Source organism: Diprion similis, chromosome 1 (genome assembly GCF_021155765.1).
Source record: "Diprion similis isolate iyDipSimi1 chromosome 1, iyDipSimi1.1, whole genome shotgun sequence".
Lineage (NCBI taxonomy): Eukaryota > Metazoa > Arthropoda > Insecta > Hymenoptera > Diprionidae > Diprion > Diprion similis.
In genome coordinates this window covers 15638589-15652816 of record NC_060105.1, presented here as the reverse complement: position 1 = coordinate 15652816, position 14228 = coordinate 15638589, and the positions used below count along the sequence as shown (strand labels likewise).

The following is a 14228-nucleotide window of genomic DNA, read 5'->3' as shown; positions in this document are numbered from 1 at the left end:
ATTTCGTAGAGTACCGTTGAACGAGTAGCTGCCGTTCTTTTGATGGAAGACCGGAACTGTGTGCCGTAAAAAGGTAGGCTGTCGTTACTCCGACCCTCGCTGGCTATAGATTCTCAACGGTCTCAGGCCATTTTTCCCTCTGTAACAGGTTGCCGGCCGGCTTTGGTCGGCCATTTTGAGTGTGAAAGCCCGCGATCTTCGTGGTAGCTAAGCTTTTCTGGTAATTGTATTCTTGATCTTATTTGCTATTTTGTTCTATTATTAATTTAAGAAGGTCTAGTTGTTCATTCGGTGATTTTTTTCCGCTTAATTATAACGAATAATTTGTAATAGAAGCGAGTACCGTGCCGCTTCCCGGCCGCGTACCGAGTACGTGAGTGCGAGAGAGAGAGCGAATCTGTGAGTGAGTGCCGCCCGTGCCGTTATTACCAAGCGTAACTACCACTGTTAAGCAGCGACAGGCGACCGCTCTGATATATTGTAGTCAAGCGAAAGAGTGTTATCTTGTACTTGTGTGAAATGTCGAACTGTTAGCGAATTTGTTTTTGAATTATTTTGTAACGATATGAGACCCTGAACTGCCAACGAATTTGCCTTGCTATTAATTTGCAATTGTATGAGATACTGAGCTGTAAATGAATTTGTTCTGCTCATTATTCGCTTAGCTTGGTCGCTTGCCGCTCACTGATACTGGCTTATATTGCTTGATTTTGCCGTGTTATATTTAATTGTTTAATTTTGTTGCGATGTTATGTTTTATTTTTTTATTTGAATTGTATCCAAGCTTACCGCCACCGATAAGACCGCTTGCCGTGTAAATATTTTATTTTGTGCCTTCTGCCTTGCCGTAACGGCTTTCTTCGTTAATAAATACTGGTAATGACATCTACAATCAATCGATTGTCAAACAAACTATCTCACCTCCGCGCCCACGTTCCGCTCACCGCTAGCCAGTCGGCTATTTTTGCTTGCCTGCCCTGGTTATAGATTTTGCTTTTGGATCTAGCTGTTGTGGATTTGGTTCGCCGTTCGAGTCGGCGAACGATTACTAGAGTCGAGGTATTCGATACTGGTAAGAGTATAGTCTCTTACGGCTCTCTCGAGCCTGGCGCCCAACACCCGTTTTTGCAGTGCCGTTAAACCATATTCCATCTTTTTACTGCCGTGTTGGAGACCGCCATTTTTGTAAACCTGCCTCTGTGCCAACTCCGCCTTTTCCCGGGTGAAGCAAAAAGCACGTTACAATACATTGTAACATGTACGCCTTTTCTAGGCCTTTGGCCTGTAGAAAAGTGCACCGTGTGAGTTCTTCCGAAGTGAATTGAGTTTAAATTCTAGTTTTTAGTAATAGTCCAGTCATATTAGAAAAAATAAATGCATTAACCGGTGAAAATCTGGATTTTGGTATAGAAGCTTATTAAGGCTTCCGGATGAACATACTAAAATGCCCAATCGATACATGTTGCGCTCGAGCCGCCATCTTGGAAAAAAGATACACGTTTTCAGTTTTTCGCTTGTATCTCCGAAACTATCACTGATATCGGAGAAATGGTTTATATAAAAAAGATGGTTTATTAAATTTACTATAAAAAGATTTCTATACGTTTTTTTTTCTATCTCCGATACTTTAGCGATAATCTTGAATTGAACAGTAGAATAATTAATATTTTTGGCCATCATCCACCTTTACGGTTTCCGTATGCTCCAAATAATGCTACAATGTATTTTACGCACGTTGTTACGTGGTAGAATCGAATCTGAGAGGGCCAGGGGTACTATACGGTGGGCCTCTAGCAGGTCAAAACGTGTTTATGGTTGGGTAATTCAATATTCGAACAATTGAATATAAAATAACCCTTACACATTCATTCACTCAATCATACACAACACATTAAAATACGCCGAATATTTTCCCAAGATTCTACAGTCTTTTCACATTTCTGTGCCACGTTTGATCGAAAAGTAAAATGTCTTAATATTGAAGCGAACACTTGACCGTAAAATGATCAGTGCCGTCTTTAAGAATGCGGGGGCCCTGGGCCAGGAAATCTTCGGGGCCCCCCTATTATCCTATTTCTTGCCTAATAATTGAAAATAAAAACCATTGATTAAGAGTCGTAACAGCTTTATTCGGACTTCAAGAGATTCACATATTTTTTACCTTTCTTCTGCATTTTTTCGCGGCAAAATCGGTAATAAGATTTTTAAAATCAATGATGTCTACTAAATCAGACTCAATACTAAGCAGAGAAAGGTTATTTAATCTTTTTTGCGTCATTGTGTTTCGAATTTCATTTTTGATTAGTTTAAGTTTCGAAAATGAGCGCTCGCCACTACAGTTCGTAACCATCATACACAGAAATATACGAAGTGATATTTCTACGTTAGGAAACAGGGTTTCTAAACCGTCGGTTTTTATTTGTCTGTATAGATCAGACATAGATATCGCTCCCTCTAGATCTCCAATCTGGTGCAAATAGTGTTTGAGTTGAACGCACTCTGCTATTAAACTTTCTTTGTTTCTATCCTCATGATAAAAGTGTGCGAGACTTTCACAGTGATCAGCGATTTGATCAATGTTCATGGTTCGTGGAGTCAGGAAGAATCCGAAATTATCGTTAAATCGATCATAGGCTTTGCGGCGTACTGTCAGATTATGAATGATAGAATCAATGATAGGAAGAAACATTTCAATCTTTAATTTTTGATTTTCATCGAGTGCCACGTGCTCAGCTTGTCCCTCGAAGCGCGTGAGTCTAACACTTCGTTGCCTAATTCTCTGATTGGAATTCGAATCCCTCATTACTAAAACCATTGCTTTATCCAAGTCAGCAGCAAATTTATCTCTACAATCTTGAATATATGCCTCCAGAGATTTGATCAGAATTACTGCTAAAGATAGATTCATATCTTCCTTCTGCAAAGTCAAGTTTGTTTCGTGAATGCGAGTCAAGAGATCATTCCACACCACAGTCAGAAAAGCAATTTCAATTTTATCCATTTTTTTGCAGATGCATTTAGCTTCATGTCTCGTTTCACTTGACTGTCGTTCATTGTTTGACAAGGCGTCAAGAGCTATGCGAACTTGATTATACCCCTTAGAAAAAGCTTTCACTGCATCAGCACGAGCTGACCACCGCGTAGTAGATGGTGCTTTCATGACTTTATGTTCTGGACCTAATACAGAGACTAAATTCTGCCAACGATATGGTGAAGCAGAATAAAATGTATATAATCGTTGCAGATATGAAAAATACGATGTCATATGCGAATTACATTCGGCTGCCTTAACGCCTACCAAGTTCAAGGAGTGACCTGCACATGGTACGAATTCAGCAAATTTGTTCTGATCTCTAATCTTTGCTTGCAATCCCGCATAACGACCTGCCATATTGGACGCATTATCATACGACTGACCACGGCAATCAGCTAAGGAAATGTGATTATCTCGCAAAAAGTTAACAATTACATCTGCCATATACTCGGCTCCATGTTCGTGGATTGAAATGAACTCTAGAAATCTCTCGATTGGACCGCTATTATTTAAATACCGTACAATAAATGTCAACTGATCTGTGTGGGTGATGTCAGGAGTGGAATCTACGCTGAGAGAGTAATATTTTGCTTCTCTTAATTCAGCAACAATGTACATATCTACTTTTTCACTCATCAGCTCTATAAACTCCTCACAAGTGCTGGCTGATAAGTACGAAGTTGTACCTTTCCCTTTATTCGCATGGGTGCTGATATATTTAGCAATGAATGGATCAAACTGACCGAAAAGTTCTAGTATACCTAAGTAATTGCCGTTGCGAGGTGATCCTATGGTTTGATTATCACCTCGGAATGCGAGACCTCGCGATGCGAGAAGTTTTACGACTGCAACTACTCTTTTCAAGACCTCTTCCCAATAATTTTGTTCATCGTGCAACTGCGATAGCAATTCTGTATCGATACAACCAGTCTCCTTTTTACGCGAATGATATGTCAACAGGCACTTCATATGCCGAGTACTGTGCTCGTGCTCTGCAACACGAGTAGCTGCATGCTTCCAATCGTTGAACCCCCCCAACGAAAAGGGACTTACTTCAGAGGCGAACAAACGGCAAACAAAATAATAAACATGTCCTTCCGACGGTGAATATAAAAGCCATTCGCGATCCACAGTTTCACCATTCTGTAGCCGTCGTTTGAAAAGTGATTTCTGTAAAGTTCTTATCTTCGTCTTGCTACCTTCTTCATAACTACGTGCCGACCCATTGAAGTCACAGTCTCTATTTTGACAGGATGATGGTCCTTTTTGCACCCAGTATGAACGCAAGGTTTCATCGATTTTTGGCCACGACGCTGGATCTCTTGAAAAGTAGATAGTTACTTCATCTGCTGTCGCCGCTCCTTTGTTGTATGCAACAAATACATTGAAAGTAGTAATACAAGGAGAGTTCTGCGTATAGATTCCTGTAACCGACACTTACCGACATTTTCCCCAGACTCAAACCCTTTCCCCGCGATGACGTCACAGTCCGCTGTACCGACCAAAGATCAAAATGGCGCTACCTTTTTATCGATCGAAGGTTTGACCTTACCGACAGTGTTATCAGCCGAAGGTCAAAATCTTGCTGCTTTACCGACCGTTTTATCGACCGAAGATCAAAATCACGCGGCTTTACCATTGGTCTCGCTGTCATCCCCCCTACCGACGGTCGAGGTATAGCGGAGACGCAAACCCTTCTGTTCCCAACGTCCCCATCTCAGGAATGTTTCGGTTAACCTTGAGCGGCTTGCAGTCTGATATTTGACACCCTACATTCCTCAAATATCAGCTCCGAGAATTGTTTTCGATAACCCGATATCAACCACCCAACATTCGACAATTGATAGTTCCGAGAATGGCTAGGGTGAGCCACGATATTTGATACCCTACATTCCACAATTAACAGTTCCGAGAATTGTTTTCGGTAATCCGATACCAACCACCTAACATTCGACAATTAATAGTTCCGAGAATGGCTGGGGTGAACCACGTGACATTCCGTTCCCACGATATCGAACCACGTGTCATTCTTATCAAAAGTCCGAAGTCTGAAGTGATTTTAACCATGTGACATTCTTTTCCCCTCCCCACCAAATTTCAACACGCAAGTGGGGGAGCAGTGTTATAAAAGTTGGAACCGCAAAGGTCAGCGTCAGTTTGAAGCTGTTCTTCATGAAAAGTACTCCTCATCAACAACAACGTGAATTCAAGAAGCGTCTGCAACTTTTAATCAAGAATATCGAAGAAGTAAAACAACTCCTACAAATCAGATCCGAACTGCATCAACTCACAAAAAGATTTGAGGAAATACGACTCAACAGTAACCATCATCATGGACTTCACAAAATTAAATGGAATCGCACGCTTGGAGACTTTCTTGCCATTGAAAAAGCTGGCAGACCTTGACGAATACTACGAGTACGGAGTAAGCAGTGTTCGTCGAGTGAAAACGAAGTTCGGCGACAAAGTGGTTGCAGACTTGGAGGATTCCTTTACCATTTTTCTTCCAAACCGGTTGAATAAAGCACTCCAAGAAGACAAAGAGCTGTTCCATAAGGTGACCACAGCCAGTAAAGATGCACGATTGCACATGTTGAGGACTAGGGAATTATTAGAAGTAAGGTTGGTATGCATGCGAAGTAGCAGCAAGAGATTGCCGAGAGCGTGTGCTAACATGGATGCAGCTTGTTAATTATATATTACTTGTATTGCCTTAATAAAATGTCATGAAGACTTAATTATGTGTTTTTAATAACATACTAACATGGCGCAGTCGGTCAAGTGAAGTCAAAAGTTTAAAAAAAGAAAGGAATAGTGCATCAAATTGTCTACAGTAACTGAGCGTCAACGATACACGTGATTCCACAACAAGATGGACGCGAGAATACCGGGTCCATGTAAATTTGAAGGCAACATATTGGAAAATTTTAAGAAATTTAAACAACATTTTGAAATTTATTTGCTAGCTGCGGAAAAAAATAACTCAACAGATGAGGTTAAGGTAGCGTTACTTCTGAATTTTATGGGTGAAGAAGGAATTGATATCTTCAATAATTTTAAACTGTCAAATGAAGAAAGAAAAGAATTCAACCGCGTAGTACAAGAATTTGAGAAATATGTGAACCCAAAGAAAAATATTATTTACGAAAGATTCCTGTTCTACAACCGAAAACAAGAAGAAAATGAGCCATTTGATCACTTTGTTACTGACCTAAAAAAAATTAAAAAAAAATGTGAATTTATAAATAGTGAAGATGAGATGCTTCGGGACCGAATTGTACTCGGAATTGCGACAGAGGATTGCAGGAACGACTCATCGGGTTAGAGGAGGTGACCTTAGAGAAGGTAATAAATATCTGTAGATCCTGTGAAGTAACAAGGGATCAAGTTAAAATTGTGCAGGAAGAAAATAAAGTCAGTGTTGTCAAGAAAAAAGAGTACGTCAAAAAGTCAAAAGAAAAACATAACACATTTTTATGCACGAGATGTCAAACCAAACATGGAGTCAACCAGTGCCCAGCATTTGGAAAAAAGTGTGCTCGATGCGGGAAATTAAATCACTGGAAAGTCGCTTGCAGAGTGAAGATCGTTCAGGAGCTTGAAGAGGCGGACGAAGAAAACAGTGACGAGATAGAGACGCTGCTAGTCAAGTCTGTGATAAATGTAATATCGAAAGTAGAGTCGTTATCGTGGTATGAAAATCTAAAAGTAAGTGACAAGATTATAAAATTTAAGTTAGACACAGGCGCACAGGTAAATATAATACCTAAACAAGTGTTAGAGTCGCTGGGTGGTAAAGAAAAAATTGAAAAAACCAAAATAGTATTAGAAGCGTATGGAGGTACGAAATGGTCACCACTTGGAACTGTAAAATTAATTTGCGAAGTCAAAGGAACAAGAAAATGTCTGAATTTTGTAATAGTTGATAATGATTCGACACCGTTGCTAGGACTAGAGTCCTGTACTCAGCTAGGGTTAGTAAAAAGGATTGAAAATGTAGAATATAAAGAAAAAAATGGACTTATTAATAGACACCGAGATCTCTTTGAAGGAATAGGTAAGTTCAATAAAAAATGTGCAATCAAACTGGTAGAAGATGCAATACCAGTTGTTAGGGCGCCTCGTAGAGTCCCGTTAGCAATAAAGGAAAAACTGAAACAAACTTTAGATGATTTGGAATCTAGAGGCATCATACAAAAAGTTACAGGCCAAGTTGAGTGGGCAAGTAATTTAGTTATTGTGGAGAAACAAAATAAAACACTGAGGGTGTGTTTAGATCCAGCAGATTTAAACAAATATATAAAGCGAGAATACTTTCTAATACCAACGGTTGAAGAAGTTTGTTCAAAACTAACAGGAAAAACTTGGTTTACAGTTCTAGATTTAAAAGATGGGTATTACCATGTAGAATTGGATGAAAAGTCAAGTGATGTGTGCACATTCAGCTCACCGTTTGGATACTATAAATTTTGCAGAATGCCTTTTGGGTTAAATATGGCACCGGAACTATTTCAAAAAATAAATCAGGAAAATTTTGGGGACATAAAGGGTGTAATAATTTACTTTGATGACTTGTTAATTGCAGGAACAAGTGAGGAAGAACATGATAAAATTTTAGAGAAAGTGTTAAACAGAGCAAGAGAAAGAAATGTTAGATTCAACCCCAATAAAGTACAATATAAAGTTGATAAGGTTAAATATCTGGGTCACATTTTTTCAGCTCAAGGCATAGAAATAGATCCTGAGAGAATTAGAGCAATTTTACAGTTAAAAGCACCAACAGACAAAAATGGCTTACAAAAAATTATGGGGATGTTCAATTACTTCCGAAGTTTCATGCCAAAATTGTCAGAGCTATCTGCTCCACTCAGAAACTTACTAAAAGAAGATGTAGTTTTTGCATGAACCAGTAAACATGAAAAAGCACTGTCAGAGTTGAAACAATTACTGACGCGAGCGCCAGTACTGTCAAACTTTGATTGTAAAAAACAAATAACAATACAAACTGATGCATCAAAAGATGGTTTGGGTTGCTGTCTGTTACAAAATAATAAACCTGTATCATTTTTTTCAAGGAGCTTAACGGATGCAGAAAAAAACTATGCTCAGATAGAAAAAGAGTTCTTAGCGGTTTGGTTCGCTGTCAAAAAATTTCACTATTACATCTACGGGAGACATGTTAATGTGTGGACGGACCATAAGCCGCTAGTTGCGATAATGAATAAAAAATTAGCTGACATAGTGTCACCGAGGCTTCAAAGAATAAAAACGAAACTCAATAAATATCTGATAAATTTGCAATACATGCCAGGAAAGCAAATGTATGTGGCGGACTTGTTGTCTAGAAATTATTTGAGTGATGTCATAGATGACGATCCAACAATGCTAGAAGTAATACACAATGTCCAAGCAATAGTGAACATAACGGATGCTAAAAAATCAGAGTTCCAAAAAAGAATCGAAGAGGAACCAGTGTTGAAATTACTAAAAAAATTCTGCATTGATGGATGGCCATCAAAAGTACCAGATGAAGTCCAAAAATTCAAGAGCTATAAAAGTGAAATTAGTCTAGTCGAGGATATCTTGTTGTATAAGGATAGATTAATCGTACCAAGTAAATTAAGATTAGAGATGATGAGATTAGCTCATGAAGGGCATGTAGGGATAAATAAAACCACAGAAAGACTGAAAGAGGCATTGTTTTGGCCAGAAATGACAAAAGACATAATTGAGTTTGTATCCGAGTGTAAGAGTTGTGAGCGATATTTGCCAAATAACACAAAAAAACCACTCATCAATCATGAAATATTGGATAGACCTTTTGCCAAAATCGCATCAGACATGTGTGAACATGCAGGAAAAAATTACTTAATAATATTCGATTATTTTTCAAAATGGCTTGAAGTGATACCAACATCGGGTAAAACTGCTGACGAATTAATACAGAAATTTAAAGTGTGCTTTGCAACCCATGGGATACCTGATATGCTAATAGCGGACAACATGCCATATGCGTCATATGCATTTAAACAATTTGCAAAAGAATTTGAATTTCAGATAATTAATAGCAGTCCGAGATACCCACAAAGTAATGGATTTGCAGAGAGTGGTGTAAAAATAGCAAAAGCGATACTAAAAAAAGGTTGTGATTTAGATGTAGCATTGCTTAATTATAGAAACACTAAAATAACTGGAATTGACTATACCCCATCAGAATTGATGATGAATCGCAGGTTGAAAACGAAGTTACCAATAATCCAAAAATCATTAGAACCTAAAGTCATAGATAATAAGAAAGTATGTACAAAATTAAAGCATAAGCAACAGATAGTAAAGAAAAAGTTTGATAAGAAAAGTAAAGAAAGGCCTGAGCTAGAGCTAGATCAAAGTGTTTTACTTCAGAGAGGAAGGATGTGGGAGCCTGCAAAGATAATAGGTAAAAGTAGTGCCCCAAGGTCGTACTTTGTTCAACAAAGTGAAACTGGTCAGGTTTATCGTAGAAATAAAATACATATAAGAGAATCAAAGAATGAGTTCCCATGTAGAACTCATGTAAGCATATATGATTCAATAATTGAAAATCAAATGAGAAATGAGCCAAATGCTGTGATTGGTGATGAACAGAATCGGGGTGAGAGACCTCAGAGACTAAGGCAGCCTCCAGTAAGATTCAGAGATTATGAAACTTGACTTAAAAAAGGGAGATGTTGAGGACTAGGGAATTATTAGAAGTAAGGTTGGTATGCATGCGAAGTAGCAGCAAGAGATTGCCGAGAGCGTGTGCTAACATGGATGCAGCTTGTTAATTATATATTACTTGTATTGCCTTAATAAAATGTCATGAAGACTTAATTATGTGTTTTTAATAACATACTAACAGCACATACGCTACCTTGGTGGACCCTATAACCAACTTGAATTTATTTATGTATGATCTACACATCACGTATATCCACCACCTTGTAAAAGTCATGCGTTCAATAAAAATATAAATGAAATTATTATGCGTTTATCATTTAGCGTAAAACCTTCCTCATCCTAATAATGATATTAGTATGGGAGAAATTATACTCTAAACAGCGAAAGGTGAGGTATCAAATTAATACATAAATATTTAAAAAAAAAGCTGTATTGAAATTACTTTATAACGTTAGTACAATAATTTTATTCAACAGTATCGTAACCGGGATGATATTTCCGCCAGGAATGCGGGGTCGTTCTTGTAGATGCTTCTGCGCAGTAGCACAAATCGCTCACCGTCGCCATCCGTACAACATGGTGATTCAGTAACAAATTTTGGAGTAACATGACGTTTCGAGCTGCACAGTTTGCGTTGGGTATTGTGTGCTCGTCACATCGTACATGTACAGCTGAAGTTTTTTGAATGGTTTAAGCGATGGACAGCCCAAGTCCAGCAAATCGATGATTTGAACTTTGAGGACAATTTTAAATCACATATTATCACCCACAACTCAGCAACCCACATCATCGCTCTACTTTCAATTTTATACAATTTTATCTATTTATTTCCGTTTTATCGCTTGACCTTTATTTATCTTTTTACGACTATTGTCTGATTTTATATTATTTATTTTTGTTCTACCTTTTAATTTATACATATTGTGCCGTCTATTTGTGTTCTTCGTTAGACTAACAAGTCCGGTCAGTGGGCTTGCGACGAGTAGGGACCCTTGCATTTCTGTATATTGTAAACTCTTTTTTTTAATATGTTTTCATAAATAAATGAATAATCGTAATATACATTTTTATCCACTCCGTATATTTGTCTTTTTATTATTTATTTCTATTTTAAATTTATTATCAATCGTAAATTGTTACAATTATTTAGCATGTACAAACGTACCATTCTTATTTTAAGAGATTTGCCAAAATTCGCAATTTCAAACTTCGAAGATCAATATACTTTTCTCAAAGTTCGTTAAAGCTCAGTTTTTTACTCAAAAATATATTGTCTCCCGATTGAAATGTCGTGATATTTTTTTACCATATTGCACAAATTGAAATCTCTACGAATTTTTTTGTAGAAAAAGTTATATTTCGTGACTTTTTGTTTCTTATCGATCTTTTACTATTTCAAAATCTTCAATACAAAAACAACTATCAAATGATTTAGAAGAGATTCTTAATTGGAGTTTGGCGCAAGATCCAAGTCAATACATTAAATAGAGCGCAAATGAGATCTGTTTTTTTGCATGGGATTCGCTGGACCTCATGTGACCGTAAGATTGTCGGTAGCAGGTATGAACACAACGGGTTAAACACCAAAGTTGTTGGCGAAAAAAAAAAAATTATCTCGTTAAATTTGGAAACGATCGTATTATCAACAGACTTCTATCAATTAAACGTGTCTCATGTGAGATACCATGGCCATCTACTACTATTCTTCTTTACTCTAAAAATTTTGGCTACTGACTGAAAAAATCTCGGTTTTCACATGAAAAACTCAAAAGTAAGTTAAATTTTGGTAGCGCATGAGAAAAAGTGGCTTCCCGCATAAAACCGTGTTTTTGAGGTTGATTTTAAAAAGTTACCCAAAAAAAGAACAATACATTCGGAAAGGTGAGAGTTGTATGTATAAGATACATATTTTTTCATAATTTTTTTATACCTTTTAATTTTTTTATACGAAAATAATTCGTATTTAAGCATCAGTCAGGTCAAAATCATAAACTTTGATGTAGCATTTCTGGCGAACGGTAAGTCCTAGAAGGTTAAAACTTGGTGAAGTTTCCAATTTTAGTACACACTCAAAGAGAACAAATTTTCTGAAGAATCAATTTTTTGACCCCCAGATCATTCGTTGATAATTGGTAAATTGGCCCATATATTCAACAATCTTCACAACATTTCAGGAACAGAATTTCTCGCCATCGTTCCAACATTAAAAATCATGATCTTGATAGCTGCGCCTTAGCTCAGCATAGTTCAAATTTAGGACACTCTCTCAACTTCGAAAATCCATCAGTACCAACAACTGAAACAACTGGCTGAAACGTAATATCTAAGAAATGATTCTTAGCAGCAAAAATAATAATATCACTGTGAACAAAAGGACAGATATACAAAATTTAAGCTATCTGTTTAATGACATTATACAGCATTCAAAGTCAGGCACCTCCTCTACATCAGCCATCTTGGATAATTCATGATATCGATTATTATAAATCGATTATCGTGCGTCGTATATCATTTCAAACTTAAAATCCTCACTTCCTCCTTGAATGGCGAGCTTACAACATCTAAGCCAGTAGGAATGTCGCTAAGTGTAACTTAATCCATTCACGTCTTGTCTTATATACCTGTTGTTTATGACAAACATGTTCTTCTAATTTTTTGCTCTTATACCTCTACATATAAAACCTGTCCTGCGAATTTAAAAAATTTTATAAACGTATCATGCATGCATAACATAACCCATCATAGTTTAGAACACATATTTTTTCTTGATAGATCTTGCCTTTGTTTCATTTTCCATTTAAAATGTTCAATAATTACCTAAGTGTTATAATTGTTAATTCTTCAGAATAAATTTAAAAGTCGTATAGTACATATGCATCCAAGAACCTGTTATGCTAAAAAAGCATACGTTTAATAGTAATTACCTCAAAAAGCTAAGATATCATCTAGATTTAACCATCGTACAAGATATACAATGTCAAACAATTTCTTTTTTCCTTTTTGTTTATATCAGTATCCTGATGATGATAGCGGTACCCATTGAAACGTTGCGGATTAGAATTTTCGCATATGAATAAAGAAAAATGTCTCTTCTGACCTATACGACGAATCCTTTATTTGAATACAAAAATTGACCACGAACCTGACCCTCGAAAAAAAAAATCCGCTCGAAGACTACATGCATAACGAAATTTAATAAATTATGGTTTAAAATAAAATACGAAATATCCGATAAATCGATTAATTTTGACCGATTCAATTGAGTCACTTTCGATTATTTTTTCGGACGCGTTTAATCGATGCATCGATTATTTTCAGCTCAGTGGACATCACTACTATGCACAGCTCAATAACCTTTCTCTCAAGGTGAAGATTCCCTCCCACTCTCCCTACAGCGCGGAACATTAGTAACGGCAGTCAGTGTCCGGTTGCCTTGTCAACAGCAACTCCAAGTGGAATATCGTACAGATTCTTTGAACCGCGGAGAAATTTATTTTCATCGGAACCCGGTTTTGATCAGATGTGTGGTTAGTACTCGGATGCTGAAATTTTTAAAACATCGACTTTTTCTCGCGAATGGTTATAATCGCACTGAGAAATGAAGAAATGGTCCGTCGTGAGGTGAATATAAGATTTGCACATACTTATGGGTGTCTAACAATAAATGTCAATTGTACATGCAGCTTAAATGTGCGAAAAAGATGTCAGTCTGTTTTTGTTGCATATTTGAGGTAGTCGAGCGTTGCCTGCGCTGTAGGATCTCTTTTACCACGTAATAGTAAGTAATGCATGTGTGTAGCTTAGGACTTTGGCAGTGTTAAAGCAATGTCAGACATTAGTCATGACCACTTCGTTGAAGCTAATTAATACGTCGATTAATCCAATCCAAAAAATAGTCGAACATGACTTGATTGAATCAGTAAAACCTAATAGATTGATAAATTATTTCGTATTTTTTGGAAACGGTGCATAGGATACTAAAATTTTATAAATTGCAGTACGTAGTCTAAATAGCTGGAAAGTCTTTTGATAATTTATACTTCCATTCAAAATATTTTCAAATTCCAGGAGAAAATATTCATTCATTTTTCATTTATTACACTGAATAGGTATTTAGAAGTAGGGTAATGATAGTAACTATCGGTACTCTAATCACTTAAATTTATATTGTATTGCGTCGTTAATGACAGTAAAAAACAAAAACCGATTGTTAGGAAAAATAATCGAGTCGGTCGATTAATCGATTTTGAAAAATAATCCACTATACTCGATTAATCAAGAGAAAAGATCGATTCCATGGGAAATCTATTATTTTTGTTCATTCTTTTGATGTCTCTCTACTTTTTACTACACTATACAACGCCGTACTCTACAGATTTTGCCTTACATTGCTATTATAACTCCACTCACAATGATTCCTTTACAATTAGGAATACATGACCATTTACATAATTTGATGAACTTGATACCAATTAATTACACTTTTCATAACATG

At 36.8% G+C, this 14228-nt stretch overlaps 2 protein-coding genes across 2 annotated transcripts; one reads left to right on the top strand and one right to left on the bottom strand.

Moving 5' to 3' along the window:
• Positions 1-2018: 2018 nt before the first annotated feature.
• LOC124409385 (zinc finger MYM-type protein 1-like) lies at positions 2019-4481 on the bottom strand. The gene is made up of 3 exons (XM_046886973.1): positions 4466-4481; positions 2162-4395; positions 2019-2081 (listed from the first exon to the last, which is right to left on the bottom strand). Exons 1-3 carry the CDS (start codon positions 4479-4481, stop codon positions 2019-2021), a joined length of 2313 nt encoding a protein of 770 aa, XP_046742929.1.
• A 1807-nt stretch (positions 4482-6288) lies between these two features.
• Positions 6289-9724, top strand: LOC124409378 (uncharacterized protein K02A2.6-like). Its single transcript, XM_046886961.1, has 3 exons — positions 6289-6354; positions 6437-7881; positions 7945-9724. The coding sequence occupies exons 1-3, from the start codon at positions 6289-6291 to the stop codon at positions 9722-9724; spliced, it is 3291 nt and encodes a 1096-aa protein (XP_046742917.1).
• Positions 9725-14228: the final 4504 nt, after the last annotated feature.